General features: G+C 39.2%; 1 protein-coding gene across 2 annotated transcripts in view; it reads right to left on the bottom strand.

The window, feature by feature from the left end:
• The window catches only part of TBC1D8 (TBC1 domain family member 8), an 82,223-nt gene that overhangs the window by 31,842 nt on the left and 29,837 nt on the right, over nt 1–20,544 (bottom strand). For both annotated transcript variants that reach the window (XM_063458391.1, XM_063458400.1), the window contains exons 6-7: nt 15,102–15,342; nt 1,994–2,201 (exon numbers count right to left, since the gene is read on the bottom strand). In XM_063458391.1, coding sequence (XP_063314461.1) covers nt 1,994–2,201; nt 15,102–15,342 — 449 coding nt within the window. The remainder of the gene's footprint in view (nt 1–1,993; nt 2,202–15,101; nt 15,343–20,544) is intronic.

Below are 20,544 nucleotides of genomic sequence, written 5' to 3'. Positions count from 1 at the left end.
GGTTAGATCAGTATTCCGCTGGAACGATTGTGGAAGAGAATAAGAAAGAAGAAGTACCGTAAATATAAAAAAAAAAAAAACATTATGTTTATCTGCCTTTTTCAGCCTGCAGAAGAGGCTAAAGCTTTTGAATGAGACAGCGCACTCAAAGTGATGCATGGCAATTGTAATGAGGCAAATGTCACCCAGGAAGATGGTAAGCTTTCCTAAATAGGTGTATTTTCAGTAGCTTCTAAAAGGATTGGAGGCTATGGCAGTCTCATGACACGGGATAGGGAATTTCCATAGGAACGGAGCAGCCTTTAAAAAATCCTGCAAATGGGAAGTGGCAGTGCGGGTATGTAGAGATATCAGGAGAAGGTCGTTCGAAGAGTAAATGGAATAAGAAAGGTGTATTTCTAGAGTAAATAAGAAATGATGTGGGGAATAGAGTTAGAGAGGGCTTTGCAGGTTATGTTAGCAGTTTGAATTGGATCATGAGAAGTACAGTAAAGCCAATGAAATAATTGGAAAATGGGTGAGGAGTAGGAGTAGTGGTAAGTCAGGAAGATAACCCTGGTGGTAGACATCAGTTCAGACTGAGTGCATCATCATGTACCCTTGTTGTATTTTGTGCTAAAAAAAAAAGGGTAAACAAGGGCAATATTTTTTGAGGTGGAAATTACATGATTTGGTTACAGAGTGGATAAGAGAAATAAAGGTAAAACTTAAATTGAAAGTAACTCCAAGACAGCATGTTAGAGGGGTTTGGGTAATAGGTGTCCTACTAACGTGCAGAGAAATAGATGGAGGAGGTCTATTAGAGGAGGCAACGATGAAGAGTTCAGAATTAGAAAGATTACGTTTTAGGAAACAGAAAGACATCTAGTTAGATATGCAGCAAAGGCAGTTTGTGAAATGTTCTAGGAGGGCAGGAGGGAGGTCAGAGTAGTGAGGCAAATATAAGTATCATCAGCATGTAGGTGTTATTGAAATCCAAAAGAGTTAATAAGGTTACCAAGAAAGGCAGTACAAATGGACAAAGAAAGACGACTAAGGTAGGAGCCTTGAGGAACACCAACTAAAAAGGGCAGCCGGGGGTGGCACCAGTGAAGGAGACACTAAATGAGCGTTCCGAAAAATAGGAATAAAACCAGAATAGTACAGTGTAGTGGAGTCCAATGTCGTGGAGGGTTTGAAGAAGAGGAGAGAGGTCGACAGTATCAAAGACAGCCGAGAGGTCAAGGAGAATGACTTTTAGATTGAACAGTCTTTAGCCACTTTGGTAAGGAATGTTTCAGTAGAACAAAGAGAGCATAAGCTAGACTGAAAAGGGTCAAGTAGAAAAAGATTGAAGAAGGTGAGAGGGGATCAAGAGGACATCTGGTGGTGTGGCAGGACAGAAAAAGTTTAGAGACCTCTTGCTCAGGAACAGGGTGAAATTAGTTAATAGTGTTAAGAGTGGAGAAAGGAACAGAATGGATGCTGCGTATTGGATGGGAGGAGGAGGAATGAGGGAAAAGAGGCGCGATGGCACTTTATAAAAAATAAATAAATAAATAATTCTGCTCTATTTTCTATGGAAACCTAAGCTATAGATTTTCTGTGAGTTTGCCTATCTTCATCTTTGGGGTGAAATGCAAAAACTATGCATCTGGCATCTAATAAAAATAAAAAAAAAGAATTAAAAACAAATATTTATTTAAAAAGTGGATTATTATTACTTTTTTTTTTTTTTTTTTAGATGCTTTCTAAATTCATTCTTGCACCTCTGATCACTTAAGTGTCATCATTTAGTTGCCTGGCAAGATTTCCAATTTTCTCGTAGCCACTTCTTAACTGGAGGGGGCATATTGGGAGCACACTGCACAGCTGCATTAATTTCATTACTGTTCTGTGTACTGTACAAGAGTGCCAAAAAAAGGGGCAGTCAGGTCATCCTAGAAATGAAATGTTAGTGTAAAAACCTATAAGCATCTAAATACATGGTAAGTGCAGAACTAGAATCATCTACCTCTTTAAGTGGAATGACAACATTACATAACCCATCCTCCTTGCTGGCAAAGCACAGGTAGCTGTCAGAAGCATATATCCTGCCAGCCGTATGACAGCGACTAAATGGAGTCCACAGGGAGCAGTCCAGTACCTCATGCAGGTTCTCTTTCCTTGGCAATTTGAACAGTGCTCGAAAAAACTCCTTCTGTGCTCTGGATTCCAGATCCCTATTAAAATAAAAGGACCTTTACAAAATAATATATATTTGTATGTTTCTCTCTTAGATAGGAGTTACTCTACAAAAGAAAAGTAGTAAACCCCCTTCTAATGTTGCATAAAATAACAGATTTTCAGCATTAACTTTTACACGGTTAAATCAATAGTATGATTAGAATATTCACTTAATGATACGGGCTAAGAGAGGTCACACTTGTCCCCTTACAACATGCAGATACTACGTAAACAAACAAACATTTTAAATACTGGAAAAATGACGACTTTTCGTTGATTGCAGCAAATGTGTAAATCATCCCCATGCCTTCCAAAAACATTTAAAAAAAAAAAGTACATTGCATAAACTGCTGTATTGCAATGCGTATTGGCCTATGTAGTGCAGCACTATCAAGAAACTTCAGTTATGAAAATCTAAGAATGAAGTTACTCTGTAATGCAAAATAATACACAGTATATCCTAAAGGTTTGCAGAACAGTTTGTTCATGGTTTGTTTTTTTTCCCCCATAAACGGAGCTGTATACAGTTTCGGTAAAAAGCTCAACTTCTTCTATATGGGGTTTGTATCAAGGGGGAGGGGCATTTTAAATGGACACACCAGACCCCTGAAATTTCTTTTAGCTTGCTGAAAAGCTTTGTGTGTGTAAAGTGAAATTTAAACTTTTATAAAATTAACCTGGCTACACGCTTGGCTTTCAAGCAGACAACAGGTCCTGTTACTTCTGGGTTTGGTTAGCTCAGTGGAGCTATCCTCAAGAGGCAGCAATTGCCCAGAGCCCCTGCCTTGCAAATATTTCTCATTGAATTGGGAAGTCTGTGCGTGGTTAGCCACAGAAAGTCTGGGCGGGGTTAGAAGGGGAGGTTTGCTAAGGCAGCAGACAAGAGATCTGCAGGTTTTGCAAGCTGTTTAAATACACCCCAATGGAAAAATTGTTAAAGGAATTAAAGTTTTCATCAATTATCTACTAATCTGTAATTTGTATTCATTTTGTATTTGGTCATCGGAGTGTCTCTTTAATTGCTGCATTTTACAACATCCATGCTGCTATAATGAGGTAAATGCTGGGAAACACTTACTAGAGACCTCCATGCACCACATCCTTTTTTATGGTGTTTGAAGTGTCCCTTTAAATAAAAGTGGTTAGGAAATTTGAAACACACCCAAGAATTATGTTCTTGGTAGAAAAATGCACCTTCTGAGAACCTTATGCAGCTGGGTCTATACTGGTAAACCTTCATAATGATTCAGGCAGTCTATAGCATTTAGCAGTGGTTAAAGGCTTACTATGCCTCTCTAGTACTGTAAGATTAATTGTGATCGTTAAGCTCCAGCAATTTCGACAGAATAACCAGTGTTACTATGTCAAGATGGATCAATAGTTGGGATATTTGATTTCAGCACGGTCCCAATGTATATTTAAAAACAAGCTTAGAAAGTTATAAGATTAAAGTAAATACTGCACAAAGCAGGTTTATAAGAAATCTGTGTCTCTTGCTTGCATTGTTAATTCTGCAAAATATATCTGTTGTTGGCATCAACTCTGTAATGCAATTAATACAAAATTATTAATTTAGCACTTGAAATGCTGTAATCCAAAGGCTTTACTGTTAACAAGTTCAACCCCAATTTTGCAGTGCAAGGTGGCCTGTTCTCGATCAAAATGAATATTTAATGAATCAACATTAGTTTTATTACAAAAGTTTAGCTTCAGAATTCATTTCTCATGAGATGCATTACATTGAATCACAGGGTAATAAAGGTAAACTAAACATGTTTTAAGAACTAGTGTATAGAAAAATTAAAGAGCTTCTCCACTGACTCTCCCTGTTGGGGAGACTGGGCATTAGAAACGTATTGGCACCATTCTAATAAAGCCAGCTCAGGTTCATGGCAGTCAAAGTTCGGCAGCATTTGAAGGGCAACATGTTGTCTTCTTTCTAAAGTTAACTGCCCCCCCCCCCCCCCCCTCCCCAAGGTTATACAGCTATGTCGTTTGTGCACTTCTTTGCCTTGGTAAAGATTTAATTTTACAAACTTTATAACATTTTATTACATGTTCTCAGATGTGTGCGGTCTTAAACACAACTGCATTGAATCTTTGGATATATGTTGTGGAGAAAAAAAAAATTATACCTTCTATTAAAATACATTTTTCCTCGGATGCACAGTTATGGAAATCTACTTCTTGTAACCTTTCAAATGGATACTCAGTCTCATTCCCTTAATGTGGTTTAAACAAAACATGGAAACAAGCAAAATAATTCCAGAGAAAGAAAGAATGCCCTTCCATAACTCTGGAAGGATGTGCATCATCTCAGTAACACAGCTCCAACATTTTCCATGTTAGACACAATATCTTCAACACCCAAAGGAGTCCCATCCCTTCCCTATTAATAACGTAACCACTTCCAGAACTCATTTATAAAGTGAAATCCACAAATGATTCTAGGCATTTGAAAGCCATTCGTCATCTTTCATTTAGGAAGCATGTTAATCCTAAAATAAAACCAACCATTGGAGTACAGGCTATTTCTCAATGGAGATCTTCAAGCAACCCAAACAAGCATAAATGAATCTACCAGAAATATACACAAGGAATGATCCAGTGATCCAGAATATGTTACAGTTTTACACACTTAAATATTGTACACAATGGCATATTTGTATTTTGTTTATAAGTAATATATCCATCATATTTTAGTACTAGAGCCTGATGTAGTCTGGTAAACAGAACTACTTCAAAGTGAGCAGTTTGCATTTTATAGAACAGTCAATAAAAAGAATGTCAGCCAGCAAGCCTCCCACCTGGAATGTATTCTCTCCCTCACACTATTTTTCTCTGTCACCAACCTGATTTAATTCAATTTCACACAATCTATTCTTACCATTATTTTATCAAATCAATGTAAGTGACAAAAACATTTAGTGCTTTGTTCCCTCAGTTATCCTGTGCACCACATATGGCATATTTACGTGGCACATATGGTATCCACAATGTAACATATGTGGGCACTGTCATGTGGGAGCACAACAAAGGGAAACTGCACTACTGCAAGTGCAGAGCTCCTCTCCATAAGAATCCTGAAACTCCTCAATAACCTGAATCAGTCTGCATAAAAGTTTGTGTTAGACTCTGTATTCCAAAAACACAACTAATTTTAGGTCTTCTTCATTAATACACAGGTAAAACCAGTGACCAGCACATGATTTTAACCCTAGTGACATTAAGGAAACCAAAACATAATATTCAGGGATATCATTTTTATTTAGTGGGGTAATAGCTTCTTGAACCAAGGAGAGATCTGACTGCCATTCTGGGGTCAAGAAGGAATTTTCCCTAGTTTGTTGCCAAATTGGAAGTGCTTCAAACTGTGTTTTTTGCCTTCTTTTGGATTAACAACAGAAATAGTTGTGAGAAAGGCTGAACTTGATGGTCGCATTTCTCTTTTCAGCTATGTAACTATGTGAATGGATGCAGTCTTCAAATATGTAAAAGCTCAGCATTGAATCACTCTAAAAACATTGTCATACAGCAAAGGGGTACCTAGGGTATTGGCACCCAGTGCAGAATTTACTGTTTACACACTTAGGATTTTGTTTTGTACCTTTACAGTCTCCCTCGGCCACTCTTGTGTCTGTCAAGATTCTCTCACCCCTTCTTGTCTATCCCCAGTCCTGTTCACCTCTTCAGTACACATTGTGTATTTCTCAACCACACTCTACCCCTCGTCTCTCCAGGCCCCCTTATTACATCCTCATTTGCCTTTTCTCTCCAGCAATCCTCATCCCATCTATATTTGATTCTCCTCTCCAGCACCCTCACACCCTTGTGTACCTCTCTAGTTCCCCTTTCCTTGTGAGTCAAGCCCCCTCATTAGCCTTTGTTCTCATACTAACCTGTGTCTCTCCAGACCACCCATTCCTTTTACATCTCACCAGTACCCCTGTTTCATTATATATATATATATATATATATATATATATATATATATATATATATATATATATATATACACGCCTGTACAATATTGCAGGACAGTCAAGGGTATGCATGTTCTTCTGCTTGTTTTGTGATAGGAGTGGCATACAGCGTGAGTAGCTATAGAAAGGATGACATGCAAAGTCCTCAATGCATGTCACTCCAAGCTTCACTGAGAGACTCAAGAAAGGAGAATTCTCACCGTATGCGGTGGTCTTTTTCCGCCACACTTCAGTGCTATGTGCACCCCCTTCCAAAAGTCAGCTATGGTAGACTGCTATCTACATCCTGCCTTGAGTCTTAGCTTATCATTGTTGTCAAAAGTTGTGTGCACAAGTGCAGCAGAGCTGAGCCACAAAAACAGGCCAGGGTTTCAGATGCTGGAAGAGTCTCCATTTTTATTTTTTACAAACTACTTAAAAACAGTTTGACACAAACAAAAGAGAGGGGGCACTTACAAACTCTTTGCACGATAACCACCTCAATGTTCTGTAGACTAAGTATCTGGTGTCTAGAGTACTCTTTTAAGGTTATCAATAACTCTCTGTTGGTATTTCTCAGATCCATAGGCTGAAAATAAATAAATCACAGAAAGGCAGTGCAAATGTACAAGAATTAAATACATAAACTGTGTATATGCAAAAGCTGCAAATGCTTTTAGTACATGTAACAGTGTTGTACAGCAGATTTAGAGTGAGCAGTTCAGAAACCACAAATTAAGTAGTATGTTGTGCATTACAGTTAAGATGGACTATGAAGTGGCACATGACAGACATAATATAGGAATATAGGACACTTCAAGAACACACACTGCTCCTGGCAGAGAAACTGTTAAAATGCACGCAAGGGGGCGGGGCCTGACCTCTGAGCTGAGAGGATGCTAAACACAGCAGCTCCTACTGAATAAGGCGATAAAAGCTAAATTCAATAGCCAAAACAGCAAAATCGGGCCAAAAAAGGCTACCCAGGGTGAGGTGGCATCGTGGTGCACATGTGGATACCAAACAAGCGACCACCCAAACCCCATTCACCCGACGCACTGGTGAGGCCTACAGGCATGGCGGGCGCGGGAGAGACGGACGCTCCCCTGCTGCCGCGACCGAACAAATACCGGGACAGGGGCTCCCGTTCCTCCCCCTCTGGACCGGTGGGGGTCATCCCGGTCTACGCCACCAAGATCCCCCCGCAGAGCGCTGGAAAAGCGAAAACTGTGCGGAACCCTGAACCTACCTTCACAGTGGTCTGCAAAATGGCGGATGCTACCCACACAGCCCACTCACAAAATGCATGGCTGGAAACTGATCTCCGACTGACAGAAATCTTCACCACCTTCTGGCAACAGCTGAGGGTCTGCATGCGACGCCCGAGGCCCGCACTGCTTAACACTGACTGGCCACGCAACTCGCCACGAGGTGCCCGGCAAGGAGAAGCGAAAACCCCTCCGAATACTGCACCTGCGAGCGCCCAGTCCCGACAAAGGGTCTACCCGGGACTACACTCGAGTCCCAGGGTGTGCAGCAGCAAGCTGGGACCTAAGTCCCTGGGGATACCCAGGAGAAGACCCCCACAACACCCTCGCCGGCGGCAGCGACTCCGACCTCAGAAAGGCAAACTTAGCCCGACCGGAAGGGTGCAACGGAGGAGCGAGAGACTCAAGAAGACGACTGGCTTGGGAAGGCAAACAAAGAGCAGCTCAGGCCCACGACCGGCGAATACCACTAGACACACAACATGGAGAACATCACAAGCGCCAACAAGCACACCTCCACATGGCTCAGGGGCACCGGGCTGCACTTCGGAGACTGCACAAACCACAGCGGATGGCGCAGAGAGAGCACACCCGGCCCCAACAAGGCATTGGCTGAACCACACGGGACTGGTAAATCAAGGACAGACCGTGCCAATGGTCTCTTTTTTTTTTCCTTTCTATGCCCCGACTGAACTACCACACACCGCTGTCGATATCCATTTTTGTTTCATTTCTTTTCCATTTTTGATAACAAAGGGGATCACTGGGGGATATCATATGTAGTCAATCGACTAAATACTAAGTATGCTAATGCTCATAATAGCTCACGTTCTAGCAATATTCATTTTTTTTTCCTCTTGTTTCCCTCGACTATGATGTACAGTCTTATTGAAATGCTGCTTAAAAGTTATGAACCAGCGAGACGATCAATGTAGCTATTGTAGTCTCAGTACATAGGCTTAGTCTTAAGCTTGTCAAATTACTTAGGGTCTGCTAGCCTGGTACAGTGAATGTTGACAGAATTTAATATTATAAAACGTGCACATTAATCTTTGTTATGAAAGGCTCATGTACTTAGATTAGCATGCTGTGTAGCACTTAGCATGCTAAAATCTAATCCGATGATGTTTAATAGCCTGTTATCCTCTTGTTATATATATGCAAGTATATGAATACCTGCTAATATATTACTCATTCATGCTTTATGTTCAGTAAAGATAAGTTTACGTTAAGCGACTTACAAAATAATATAAAAAATGAGGCATTGATAATTTGGAAATGTAACTAACGGTGCTATCGCTATATTAACCCTACTCTGTGAACATTCTTGCATTTCCCTTTCTTTATTCTGTACCCTTCACACGTGCCTTAATAAAAGAAAGATTGACAAAAAAAAAAATGCACGCAAGAAACATAGTACTGTGCCAAATAAGACTTAATTATTAAACCTTAAAAAAAAGATGACTCAGAAGCTTCACGCAATATCAGTGAAATTAAAATACAAAAGGAAAATAAAATATATAATCCCACATCTACTGAAGGAAACTCAATAAGTGTCAGGATGCCTTTCAGCCATAATCATTTTGTACTGATCATCCCTACCTTGAAACTATTTTTTAATGACTACGGTAATAAAGCTTGCTTAGAAGCAGCTCCATTAAATATTCATGCGTGTACAAATTTGGATTGTTGGAAATTACACCACATTGGAGGGCTCTGAGCCAGGCTCAGCACAGAGATGGAGACCAGGTCCCGAAGCAACAACGGTGATGTCATGAACAGCAAGTACAAAGATAGAGTGGAATGTAATAGAGTCTCAGTATTTGTAGTTCACTAAATACCAGATATACACTCTAGAGATCACATAGCTGAGCTGACAGATTTCAGTTTATATTGAGTCTCTCACACTTTACTTTCTATGTCCCCCTCTACTGCCCTCATGTCTGTCTACCTCTTCCCCCTGCAATGAATAGACAGAACATTTTCCCCCAATTTTCTTCTTGCATAGTTTGTTTTAGATCCAGCAACCCAGTGGATTTTGCCGATATTACTACCTGCTTTGCTTTGCGTTACAAGTAACTTCACAAGCTTTTTTTTTACTATATTATAATAGCTAGAAGGTCTTTAGACATGCCCGATACCCACTTTATATGGGGTATTATCACCTAAATGTTTTTTTCTTACCTCCCGGTGTTGTCTCCCATCAGGCATATAGCCTCCAGCTGCTTATTTATCAGGGTTGCTTCTCAGTTTACTATTATACATCTTGTACCAGCTATTCCTGCATTTTATCTTAAAGGGACGCTATAGTCACCAGAACAACTACAGCTTATTGAATTTGTTTTGGTGAGTAGAATCATTACCTTCAGGCTTTTTGCTGTAAACACAGTCTTTTCAGAGAAAATGCAGCCACTCCTTAGATGGCTGTTAGAGATCCTTCCTGGGTTATGGCTGCCTAAAATGCATCCAAACATTCAGTGTCTCCTCCCTCTGCATGCAGACAATGAACTTTCCTCATAGAGATTCATTGATTCAATTAATCTCTATGAGGAGATGCTGATTGGCCAGGGCTGTGTTTGAATCATGCTGGCTCTGCCCCTGATCTGCCTCTTTGTCAGTCTCAGCCAATCCTATGGTGAAGCACTGTGATTGGATCAGGCTACCACTTCTGATGATGTCAGAAGACTGCTTGTTTTTTGTTTTGTTTTTAGGCAAACCGCATGCAGATCTACAGCTTCAGGCTTAAATACTGTAAGATTTTGCTATATTTATGGAGGCATGAGGGGCCCGGGGGGACTAGATGGTGGTTTTAACACTATAGGGTCAGGAATACATGTTTGTGTTCCTGACCCTATAGGGATCCTTTAAGGGGGATTTATCTTGGCAGTTTACTCTTGCAGTATAATTAGTTCAAGACAAAGAGTTTATTAGGCAGACATCTTACATCCCCCACTTTGGATATGTGTTTTCAATAAATACAATGTTTCCAAAGGCATGTTTTTATTTGGTGCCAGATCTCCTTCCCAACTGTCACCATCTTAAAAAGCCTGGCAGTGACATCTTCTCACTGCCATCTTCTGACCTTCCTTTCCCCTTCCTCTCTAATTTCACGCATGCCCACTCCCTATTTAGTGTTCTTCAGTGCTCTAAGTTAGTTGGTGATATTACAGGGGAGTGATTCGATGGAAAGGGGAGTATTGTGGGAAAATTATACTTAACAAAGGAAGTTGCGCTTGTCTTAAGCTTCAACCTTTGTCTAGATTCGTCAAATGTAAGAAAAATAAATAGTCCTTAACTTGTTTTATGTTTTGTTTTTTTTAAATAAATGTGAAAATAATCAATTCATAAAAGGGAATAGAAGAAGAAATGTTTGGGGAAAAGTAAGTTTGGGGTAATAAAGCAACTTTAAGTTTAATTATTTTGTTATCAGGCTTTTGGTTAAAGGAACAATATAGGGTCATGAACACAAACATGTATTCCTGACCCTATAGTGTTAAAACCACCATCTAGCCCCCCCGAACCCTCTCTTGCCTCCGTAAATATAGTAAAATCTTACTTATATTCAAATCTGGAGCTGCTACCTCTGCCCCTGTCTTACAGTGAGATATCAAAGGACATGTTCCAAGGTCTTGTGTTGAGTCAATGCCTCAAACCTGTTTTGGCAGCACGAGTTGGACCAACATAAAATTAGGCAGGTTGTTTTAATGTTGTGGCTAATCAGGGTATATATATATGCCATAAAAATAAACAATTAAAAAATACAATCAGAATTCCCCTTTAAAAACTACGGTTAGAGTTTTATAAACTAATTTGATTCTCAGGTTATTTCTCATATAATAAATTAAGAACATTGAAATAAAGTATTTCCAAAATTTAATCTGGGTCACTTTACATAACATCGGAAAAACTGGAATTTCTAGTCTACTGCAAATGTCTTCTAGGAGCAGAAAACTATTAAACACTTTTATTTTATTTTATTTTTTTTTAACAATGCACAGGTCTGTGAACTAATTAAATTGCCTAACTGGGTGTAGTATTTGCAGAATTAGTGTTCATAAACTGCATGGCAACAGCAGAATATGAAGGAGAAACTGGTTCAACCAGCTTGGCGATAGAAGTTTCAAATACAATGTTTAGAAAAAATTAAAATAGGAATTTAGATTTTGAAAGACATTTCTAAATGCCTGCCCATTGTTTTTTTTGTTATTCTTTTTCATGCAAACAGTCTTGTTTTTCTTTCTTTTAAAGATTTCTAAACTGGTTCACGCATCCTGACAGGTACAGATAGCATTTGTACGTTCTCAACATACCCCATTATGCTCACACCCAAAAGATGACCACAAATGCCTCACACTGGTACGTAATCCAACTATGCATTCATATATACGAACATTAGAGATCATGATTTCAAATTTTTTTTTTTTTTTTTTCAAAAAGCCATTTCACACATAGCAGTTGCCACTGTTCATTAAAAAATAAAATTAAAAAAAAAAAAAAAAGTCCCACAATAACAGATTCCTTAAATGTTTCTTTTCAAGAGTAAAGGCCATCTTTCATAGTATTTTGCTCCTGAAACTGTGGTCATGGCTGGATGACTGGCAAAGCTCATCACTGATCCCTGGGCAGAGGGTCTTGCAGGGAAAATTGGGAAGTACATGGGAAAGGTGGGTAGGGGTTTATTTAATGTTTTTAAACGTAAAGGTAAGAGCATCTGAGGCCTGCGGATGGCTTCAGGTGTTCTTCCCTACACTGCCGGGCGCCACGTGCGGCAACCTGGAAGTGATCGCTCCTGGGAGTATCGGGGGGTGGGTGGGAGCAATCACTCGGGTCCCCGGCAGTGTAGGTGGGTATTACATGATGCCTCGATATCGATCACGATCGCTTCCAGCGCTCAAATTTACCCTTGACGTACCTGGTACGTCCACGGTCCTTAAGGTGTTATGGACAGGACCACAGCGACCGGTGAATGCTACACCAGCCGGGACCCGTCTTCTAAGAGGATCGAGCGGTCAAGGTAAGTAAAGGTCTTTTCCTTTTTGGCGCGACCGCCCTGCTCATGTGCAGCCGCGCCGTTCAGGGACTTACTTGTATCTAAAGTATCGGCACAGTTGCACTGATCAGGCGCGACCGCGTCGATACAGACCCCCTGCGCCGTGACACAAACACGGATAAAAATAACAAACAGTAACAACGTTTTACCGGGCCTTACAATGGCCGTATTTAAAGCCAAGGTCAGGAATACAGAAAGGAACAAATATGATAAGAACAAAGACAAAGGGTCAGGGATACCAGAAATACGGGAAGTAAAGCCAAGCCAAGATCAAAAAACAATAAACAGAATCCGGAAACCACTCTCCGATAACCAACAGGATGGAAACCACAACAGGGCACTGAACAACTGCAGGTTTGGGTTTAAATAACCCAGTAAACCCTGCTAATAGCTAATTTGGGTCCCGTGACCCCAGAACGTGCGTGCATGGCGAAAATATGACACCGCACTGGAGAAAAGCTGCGTATGGACGAAATAAAGAAAAATTTATTTTTGGTATTCTTTTACGCTGGAGTAAAAGAATACCAAAAACAAACAAACAAAAAAAACAATAACTGATGAAAGTATTGATTGGTATGCTTTACATTTCTTTTAAAATAGCCATGCGGTTTTCTCGTCTGGCTCCCAGTATCAGAAAAAAAGTAATTATTTTATATAAAAATGTCCTGGCAGCAAAGCCTTCAACATTGTGGTGAGATTAAGTTCAGCAAAGGGAAAATGACCATCCACAGTCACTCCTTTACCAACCGTAAGATTTCACGCTCTCTGAATTAGTCAATTTTAGGGCTTCGCAGCATCCATTGAAAGTAGCAATACTGTTAGAACCAGTTCTTTCCATAGAGAATAATTACTGATGTTGGCTATAGACTCTCTTTAATAGTGTCCGCCGGTAACTCCATGTGAAATTGGCAGCCCCTGATAAGCTAATCAACAATTAGTGAAACATGTGATTCAAAAATGTGATTCAAGTGATGTTAAGAACAAGGAAATATTTTTAGCCAATAGTAGAGTTTAGCGGACACCTGGCTGTTCGGGTTCTGCCGAACTTCGGCAAATAGTTTGAGACTCGAACTTGACCCGAACCCCATTGAAGTCAATGGGGACCCGAACTTTTGGGCACTAAAATGGCTCTAAAAAAGTCCTGGAAAGGGCTAGAGGGATGCAAAAGGAAGTAAAATGTATTGCCTAAGTACTAATATACTTACCCAGTAGAAGAAGAAGAATGTTACACTGTATACAATTTTAAATAAAAAGTATACAAACATAGCCAGGATTCAGCTGTAAGCATATGCAACACTTCAAGTAACAACAATCAAGTAACACACATTCAAATAAAATGTAATTTACTTGGCCGGTCAATGTAATGACAGGAATGAATATGTAGATAACACGTTCACATCACTAGTGACGTCATTATGGGCGGCATTATTAAAGGACCACTATAGTGCCAGGAAAACATACTCGTTTTCCTGGCACTATAGTGCCCCAACCCTCAGGGTCCCCCCTCTCGCCGAGCTCTAGGGGGTGGAAGGGGTTAAACTTACCTCTTTCTCCAGTGCCGGGCGGGGGACTTTCCTCCTCCTCGGCTGAATGCTATGTTTACAGCAGGCAAGGTTAACCCTAGAGGGACCTGGCACCCAGACCACTTCATTAAGCTAAATATAATGTGTGGGTTTGTTTTTGTGTGTCTTTGTATGTATGTCTTGTGTATGTCTGTATGTGTATGTGTCTTTGTATGTATGTGTGTCTTGTCTTTGTATGTATGTGTTGTGTGTGTATGTGTCTAGTGTATGTGTCTATATGTGTGTGTGTATGTTTGTATGTATGTGTATGTATGTGTCGTGTGTGTGTGTGTACCTGTCTGTTTGTATGTATGTATGTGTCTTTGTATGTGTGTGTTCCTGTATGTGTGCCTGTCTGTTATAGTGGGCTATAGTAAGTGGGCTACCTAGCTCTGCCTTCCTACTGGGCATTGCTGTAAGTAAGGTAAAAAAATAGAAAAAAGGAAAAAAAAAAAAAGGTGGGGAGGGGAATTGAGGAGGAAGAGGAGGGGAGCTAACGCACAGATGAGAAATCATATTATGCGCAGACAGAGAAGTCGTCTGAATATCACCGAAAGACGAGACCTTTGTTTGTTCCTTACGAAAATCGAACCAGATATCAAATATTTAGTCTCGCAGCATCAACCTCAAGGATCTCATTAATCACTAGTAAAGGTAATTTCAATTTACTTTATTGTTTTCTCATTAAACTTTATAAAGGTAAAAATATTATAAACATGCATTAAGTAGAAATAAAAAGATAAATGTACGTACATTTATTTTTCTTAAAAAGCCCTCCTTTCTAAAAAATATTCCGCACTTGCGCGAAAACTGGTGGGCGGTAAGGAAATTTTTCCATCAAGAAAGATGCATTAGTGGGCGGTAGGAAGAAAAAGGTTGACTACCACTGATTTATATCATAGAATACTATATATACATGGATGGATAAATATAGTTATGAAGAGCTTACCAAGCAGGTAGAGAGGGTAAAAAATGATTTTTTTAAAGTATATAGTTTTATATGTAGCCACTAAAATAGTCATGTATAAGGACTTTGAGGAATCTCTTTATTTACCTCTTTGTGATCTGTGTTGGTTCCTGTAGATTTGTGTCAAGTTCAAAATGCTCATTGTCCAGAAGCCTTCGTATGGTAATATCAGCAAGCTGCTCCATTGCCCTGAAGACCTCACTGATATCAAGGAACATAGAGAACTCCCGCTCCTTGCCACAGGTGGTCACTCTGATTATATCAGTCATGAGGACATTGGACGTTCTTTCAAGTTTCTGGATATCGACCCAAGGGATTATAAGCTTTACTGTAAATCAAAATGAAGAAATACATATCAGTCTTATCACTTTAATGTTGGATCAGCTGCAAACCAGCTTACAGCTTTTGATGTCACAAAAAACATTGGAAATTACATAGTATTCAATTTTTGTTGATAACTAATCACAATTCAGTAGCGTGACACTTTTAGTTTAGACTGATAAGAGTCCCACCTCTCCAGCTTACACGACTTATTAAGATGTTAATCAGGGGAATCTGTAAAATAAGGAAGTGAGTTTAAGCAATGGTAAGCCATTTAATATCTTCACTGAGCTTCACCAAGCCTTCAGAAAAGAGGGTCAGAAGGTAAAGTAGCCTATTTAGCTTAGCAACGATTTTACAAGTGGATGTAGAGCCAGATTTAAAAAAAATATTCTATTATTCGGAGTTGAGTAGCATAATGTGATGCTACAAACAAAGTGAGTTCTTAGATCCTCCAAAAAGCCAGTGCAAAGAAGTTAGAGAATGTTTTACCATTTTGATTGCAATATGCATTGTTCGTAGAGTAACCATGCGTGTTGGTGCATTATATTGGTTTTGTATGTGATAAGGATGTACCCATTGTACAGCGCTATGGAGTCTGATGGCGCTATATAAATAATAAAATAATAATAATGTAAACACATTTGATGGAGGAGTTTTGTTTGTGCAACAAAGATATATTATAAGTTCTGTGTACCACGAGAATGTCATGAGGGTAACTGAAGGTTGTGCATAATGCACCATTACATCGAATTCACTGAAGACTGTGTACTGTGTGAGTGCCTTGGGGTGACTGAATGCTGTTTTATGTGAAGTGAGTGCCACAGGTGATTAGATAATAGTTGTATAAAATTGCAGAGCATGGCATTTAAGGATCTAGATTATATTTGTTAAGTCTTTAAAAGGACAGTAGCCATAATGAACAACAACATCTGATCTTCATCTAAATGAATAATAGGTACTGCAAAAGGTTCCGAATGGTGAATGTACTGATGTGAATGAATACTAGACTTTGATTTGATTCGATATCTGTCCGGTTAAAATATGTAGCCTCCAGTATTCCCTTTTAGTCTAATTTAGAGTATATAGTATTATCTCTAGCATCAAAACGTGTGAGATTTAGTTTTCCACTCTAATTAATTCATTCATTCATTCCAGAAGGGGGCTCTGGGCACGGTTATCCAAGAACTCATGAACAGATGGCGCACGCAGCATTACTTCATGCTATCTGCGGATTCTCGGAGAAAGCATGTCCCAGACACACAAAAATCAAACAAAATTGTACCAAAAGAGATATTGATCAAACTTCATTACTGGATGTGTAAGGCTCTTCGAATGTGAACATGTCATCCAAAGACAGTGTAGATGTCAAGTTTACCTTAACGCAAAACATTAACATTAATATATATTCAGTGCTAACCTACATGTTCGCAAATGTTCATATAAGATTATATATTGGTAGGTAAATGTTTCTGAGCATCTGACAAGTGCTCTGTGGGGCTGTGTGTGTTCACCCACAATGCACTTGATACCATCTTAGAATGCAGGGAATGCAATGGAAATATGAATGAAAAGAAATGTGTACAGCCCACTAGTTAACACTAGTTGTATTGCATACCAACAGCACCAAGACAGGCTGCACATATGTAAATGCTTTCCAGAGACAGCCCCCAGATCATCATTGAGCTGCAGTGGATATCCACAGGCACGAAGCATTATGAGAGTTTACCGTTTCACAATTAGTAGGAACTGTGATGAATTAATTTGCTAGCAATATCTCGAACGACTGCTTGTGAGACTGTTTTTACAATGCTATTTTACTTTATTTCATTTGTTTATCTAGCTTGCTTTATATGGCTTATATAACAACATTTATTTTACAGTATTGATTTACCGCACTGCTTTATATTGCTATAGGACTCAAACTTGCAGTGGGTTCTGCCTGTGGATGGACCTTTAAGCTTGAAGTATCACATGGTTTAAGTGAAATTGTGCCTGTCCGGCCACCCTGGCTTCATATAGCTAAAGGTAAATTATGACCAGAGTTTTTAAAAAAATAATAAAAAAAAATGTAAGCGTTTGGGGAACAAACAGGTATAATTTTCCATAAATATAAAATTGTTTGCCTCCATGTGACAATGGGAGATGCTGGAAGCTTGCAGATTAGTGGACAGGATTATATATGGGGTTTATAATTCAACATAAGTAGCTTTTGCAATTACAATGGAATTTGGCTGGAGATTTTTGCTAAAAGCAGCATAAACAAAAACAATGAATGCATAGAGCCCAGAATTCCTCCGGCTGCCATTATGCTGTGCAATGGATCACATGCCAAGCATTTTTAAGAACACAAAAATACTTTGCAGTTGGTGCCAACTGAACCCTAGTGATCAAGTGCTAAAAAAAAAAAAAGTAATGGAATTGCTCCTTCTTGCTACCTTTCCCATAAGTTAATGAGTTCTTGTAATGTGAGTCACTTCCACACTTTTGGTAAAGATAGAATCTCAATGAAAAGCTCTTTTAGACTGATGAAGTACTCTGAAATAAAAACACAATAAAAAAAAATGGCAAAAGGAAATATGTAAAGATAACAGGGATCATGTCACGTCATAGATGCCTAGGGAACCTTAATGCGTGAGATTAACTATGGAAACTCCTGTGGTATCACGGTGTCCTTTAGAGATACAGTTTTTCTGCATGCGCAAGAGTACAATAGCGGCAACGGCTCCTGGGAGATTAAGTCGCCAGAAGTCGAAAAAATATGGTGGCAAGAAGAGGCACCCTTTTCCCTCGATTGAGTGACCCGAGTGTCACGTCCCTCTCATTTTAACCATGCAATGTAAACCACTGCTGTACCATGGCAGCATCAATATTTACATTGCAGGGTTTAAATGAACCATTATTCATCTTTTGTGTTTAGGATATTTGGAAAACATTTTACTTTTGGATTCATGGCATAAAAAGATGTGCTTTGCAGACTGAACTGGATGGATTAGTCTTTTTTTTTAAACCCAGATTACTATGTAACTGCATATGTTCAGTTGAGAGAAATGTAGCATTTCCTTTACTTTTATTTCTTATCAGTGTTTCTTAATGGGTTACATACTAGGGTTCAGATTTTTTTTAGGTTTGAGAGTCTACATATATAGTCATGCATTCACATTTAGAGTCTGTGTATCACTCAAATAATCTACTGACCACAAGTTCTTTATTTCCTTTTCGATTAGCATCTGTTTCTTTCTGCTGACTATGATTGGCTTTAAAGTGATGGACCTTAGAAGCAATTTCACTCAGAAGCTCCCAGGCGTTTCTAGTGCTATTGACAAGTGTCAGTAGCAAGTAGACATCTCCCTCATTAGGAGTCAGAAGTCTTTCATTGTGGTCCATAGGGTCTGCTTTTGATCCCACAAACCTCTATCCTCAGGTATTTATGGGGCAAGTAATTTATCCCTCAGCAACAGTTATACTTGTCACACAGAAGGAGTGAAATTACTCTTAAGCAGCTCTCAGTAGCAGCTGTGAATTTTACACACAGTCTGGTTCAGACAGCAGTGATGTGAAAGCTCATTCCGAGATGTGCATGCAGTCTGAGCACAGTGCAAGCACAATATGGACAAAACGGGTATGCTGGAACTCAGCATTATGGCTGTCTGAACATTCTGGTGAGCTGGCCTATATTTGCAGCAACTGTTTACAAATCCCTGCATTTCTAAGCTACTTTCAGAGTTGCAAGTTTGCGCACAGTAGTTACTCCATCATAAATGTAGCAATCATGCAGAGCTGTTATTATGCTTTTCTTATGATGTTTTAATTAAAGGGACACTATAGGCACAATAACCTTAGCTTAATGAAGCAGTTTTGGTGTATAGCTCATGCCCTGGTAGTCTCACTGCTGAATTCTCTGCCATTTAGGAGTTAAATCACTTTGTTTATACAGCCCTAGTCACACCTCCCTGCATGTGACTTGTACAGCCTTCCATAAACACTTCCTGAAAAGGAACCTTGATATTTCAGGTTCCTTTAATCTCGAATTTCTTATCTACTGCTCTGTTAATAGCCTTCTAGAGCTTGCAGAAGCCTCCTGTGTACGAATAAAGTTAAATTTACAGAGCAGGATTTTTAAACATCTAAAGCAAGTTAACATCTAATTGAAAATTAAAACATTTTTTTTCACACTGGCAGTGTCCGTCACAGCCAGTGGAGGTATGGCTAGGGATGCATAAAAATAAATAATTTTAATACTGTATACATGGCTGTCCAGGCAAAGCATATTAAGTATGTATGTACCAGCTATAACAGCCAAGCGATATAGATAGATATATATATATATATATATATATAAATAACATTTATATGATATATATTTTTTTAATGTGGGTGGAAACAGCCCTTCCGTAGAGTTTCTACAGTCAATTCTTTTGTGTATTTTACAGACACGGTGATTTTAAAGCAACACTATAGCATTAGGAATACAAATGTGTATGCATAACACTATAGTGCATTGGTCACCATTTAGGTGACTGGGCCGCTGCTGCCTGGGGTGAAAAGGGGGGCTTACTTACCTTATTGATCCCATATAACTAGAGCATATTACTAATTGTTTTAAAAAAAAAAAAACTAAACTTATTAGATCAACAGCTAAGCTCTTGTATTTCACAATATACTCAGAAACCACTCATACATGACCCAATGGACTTTGTTTATTGTGTACACCTGAATTTAAACAACTGACTAGCTGTCATGAGAAATGCTTGCTAGGGGAGTATTACCACAAAGAGAGCAGTAAAACTGCATGAAGGTTCTCCTGTTCTCCCCAGTCAGTCAATATTGTCACTATGCAGAATACTATATAAAAGGTGAAATGTCCAGATCTCCTAATTCAAATGATATCCCTTTATTAATCACCAATAACCAGTGATTAAGCTGTTGCTCATCTGTGATTAATAAAGTGAATTAAAAAGATAGCTGGTAATTTCTTCTTTATATTGAACTATTGCTTCATTTGCATTTGGAGAGTGCTCTTCTCAAATTCACTATTTATACCAAATGTTGAATGACAGTTTAATTTTTAAAACAGATTAAATGGGGGGGAGGGAGGGGGGCGCGAGCTTGCATGCTGACCAGAATTGCTTCATTTGAGCTCCTGCTAAAATGTGCTATATATCAGCGATCTCCCACTTCGGACAGAGCCTCCTGATGAAGTGAATCT

This window comes from Pelobates fuscus, chromosome 1, assembly GCF_036172605.1.
Source record: "Pelobates fuscus isolate aPelFus1 chromosome 1, aPelFus1.pri, whole genome shotgun sequence".
In the NCBI taxonomy this organism is placed as follows: domain Eukaryota; kingdom Metazoa; phylum Chordata; class Amphibia; order Anura; family Pelobatidae; genus Pelobates; species Pelobates fuscus.
The sequence above is the reverse complement of the archived record's forward strand: the minus strand, read 5'-3'. Positions and strand labels throughout refer to the sequence as shown.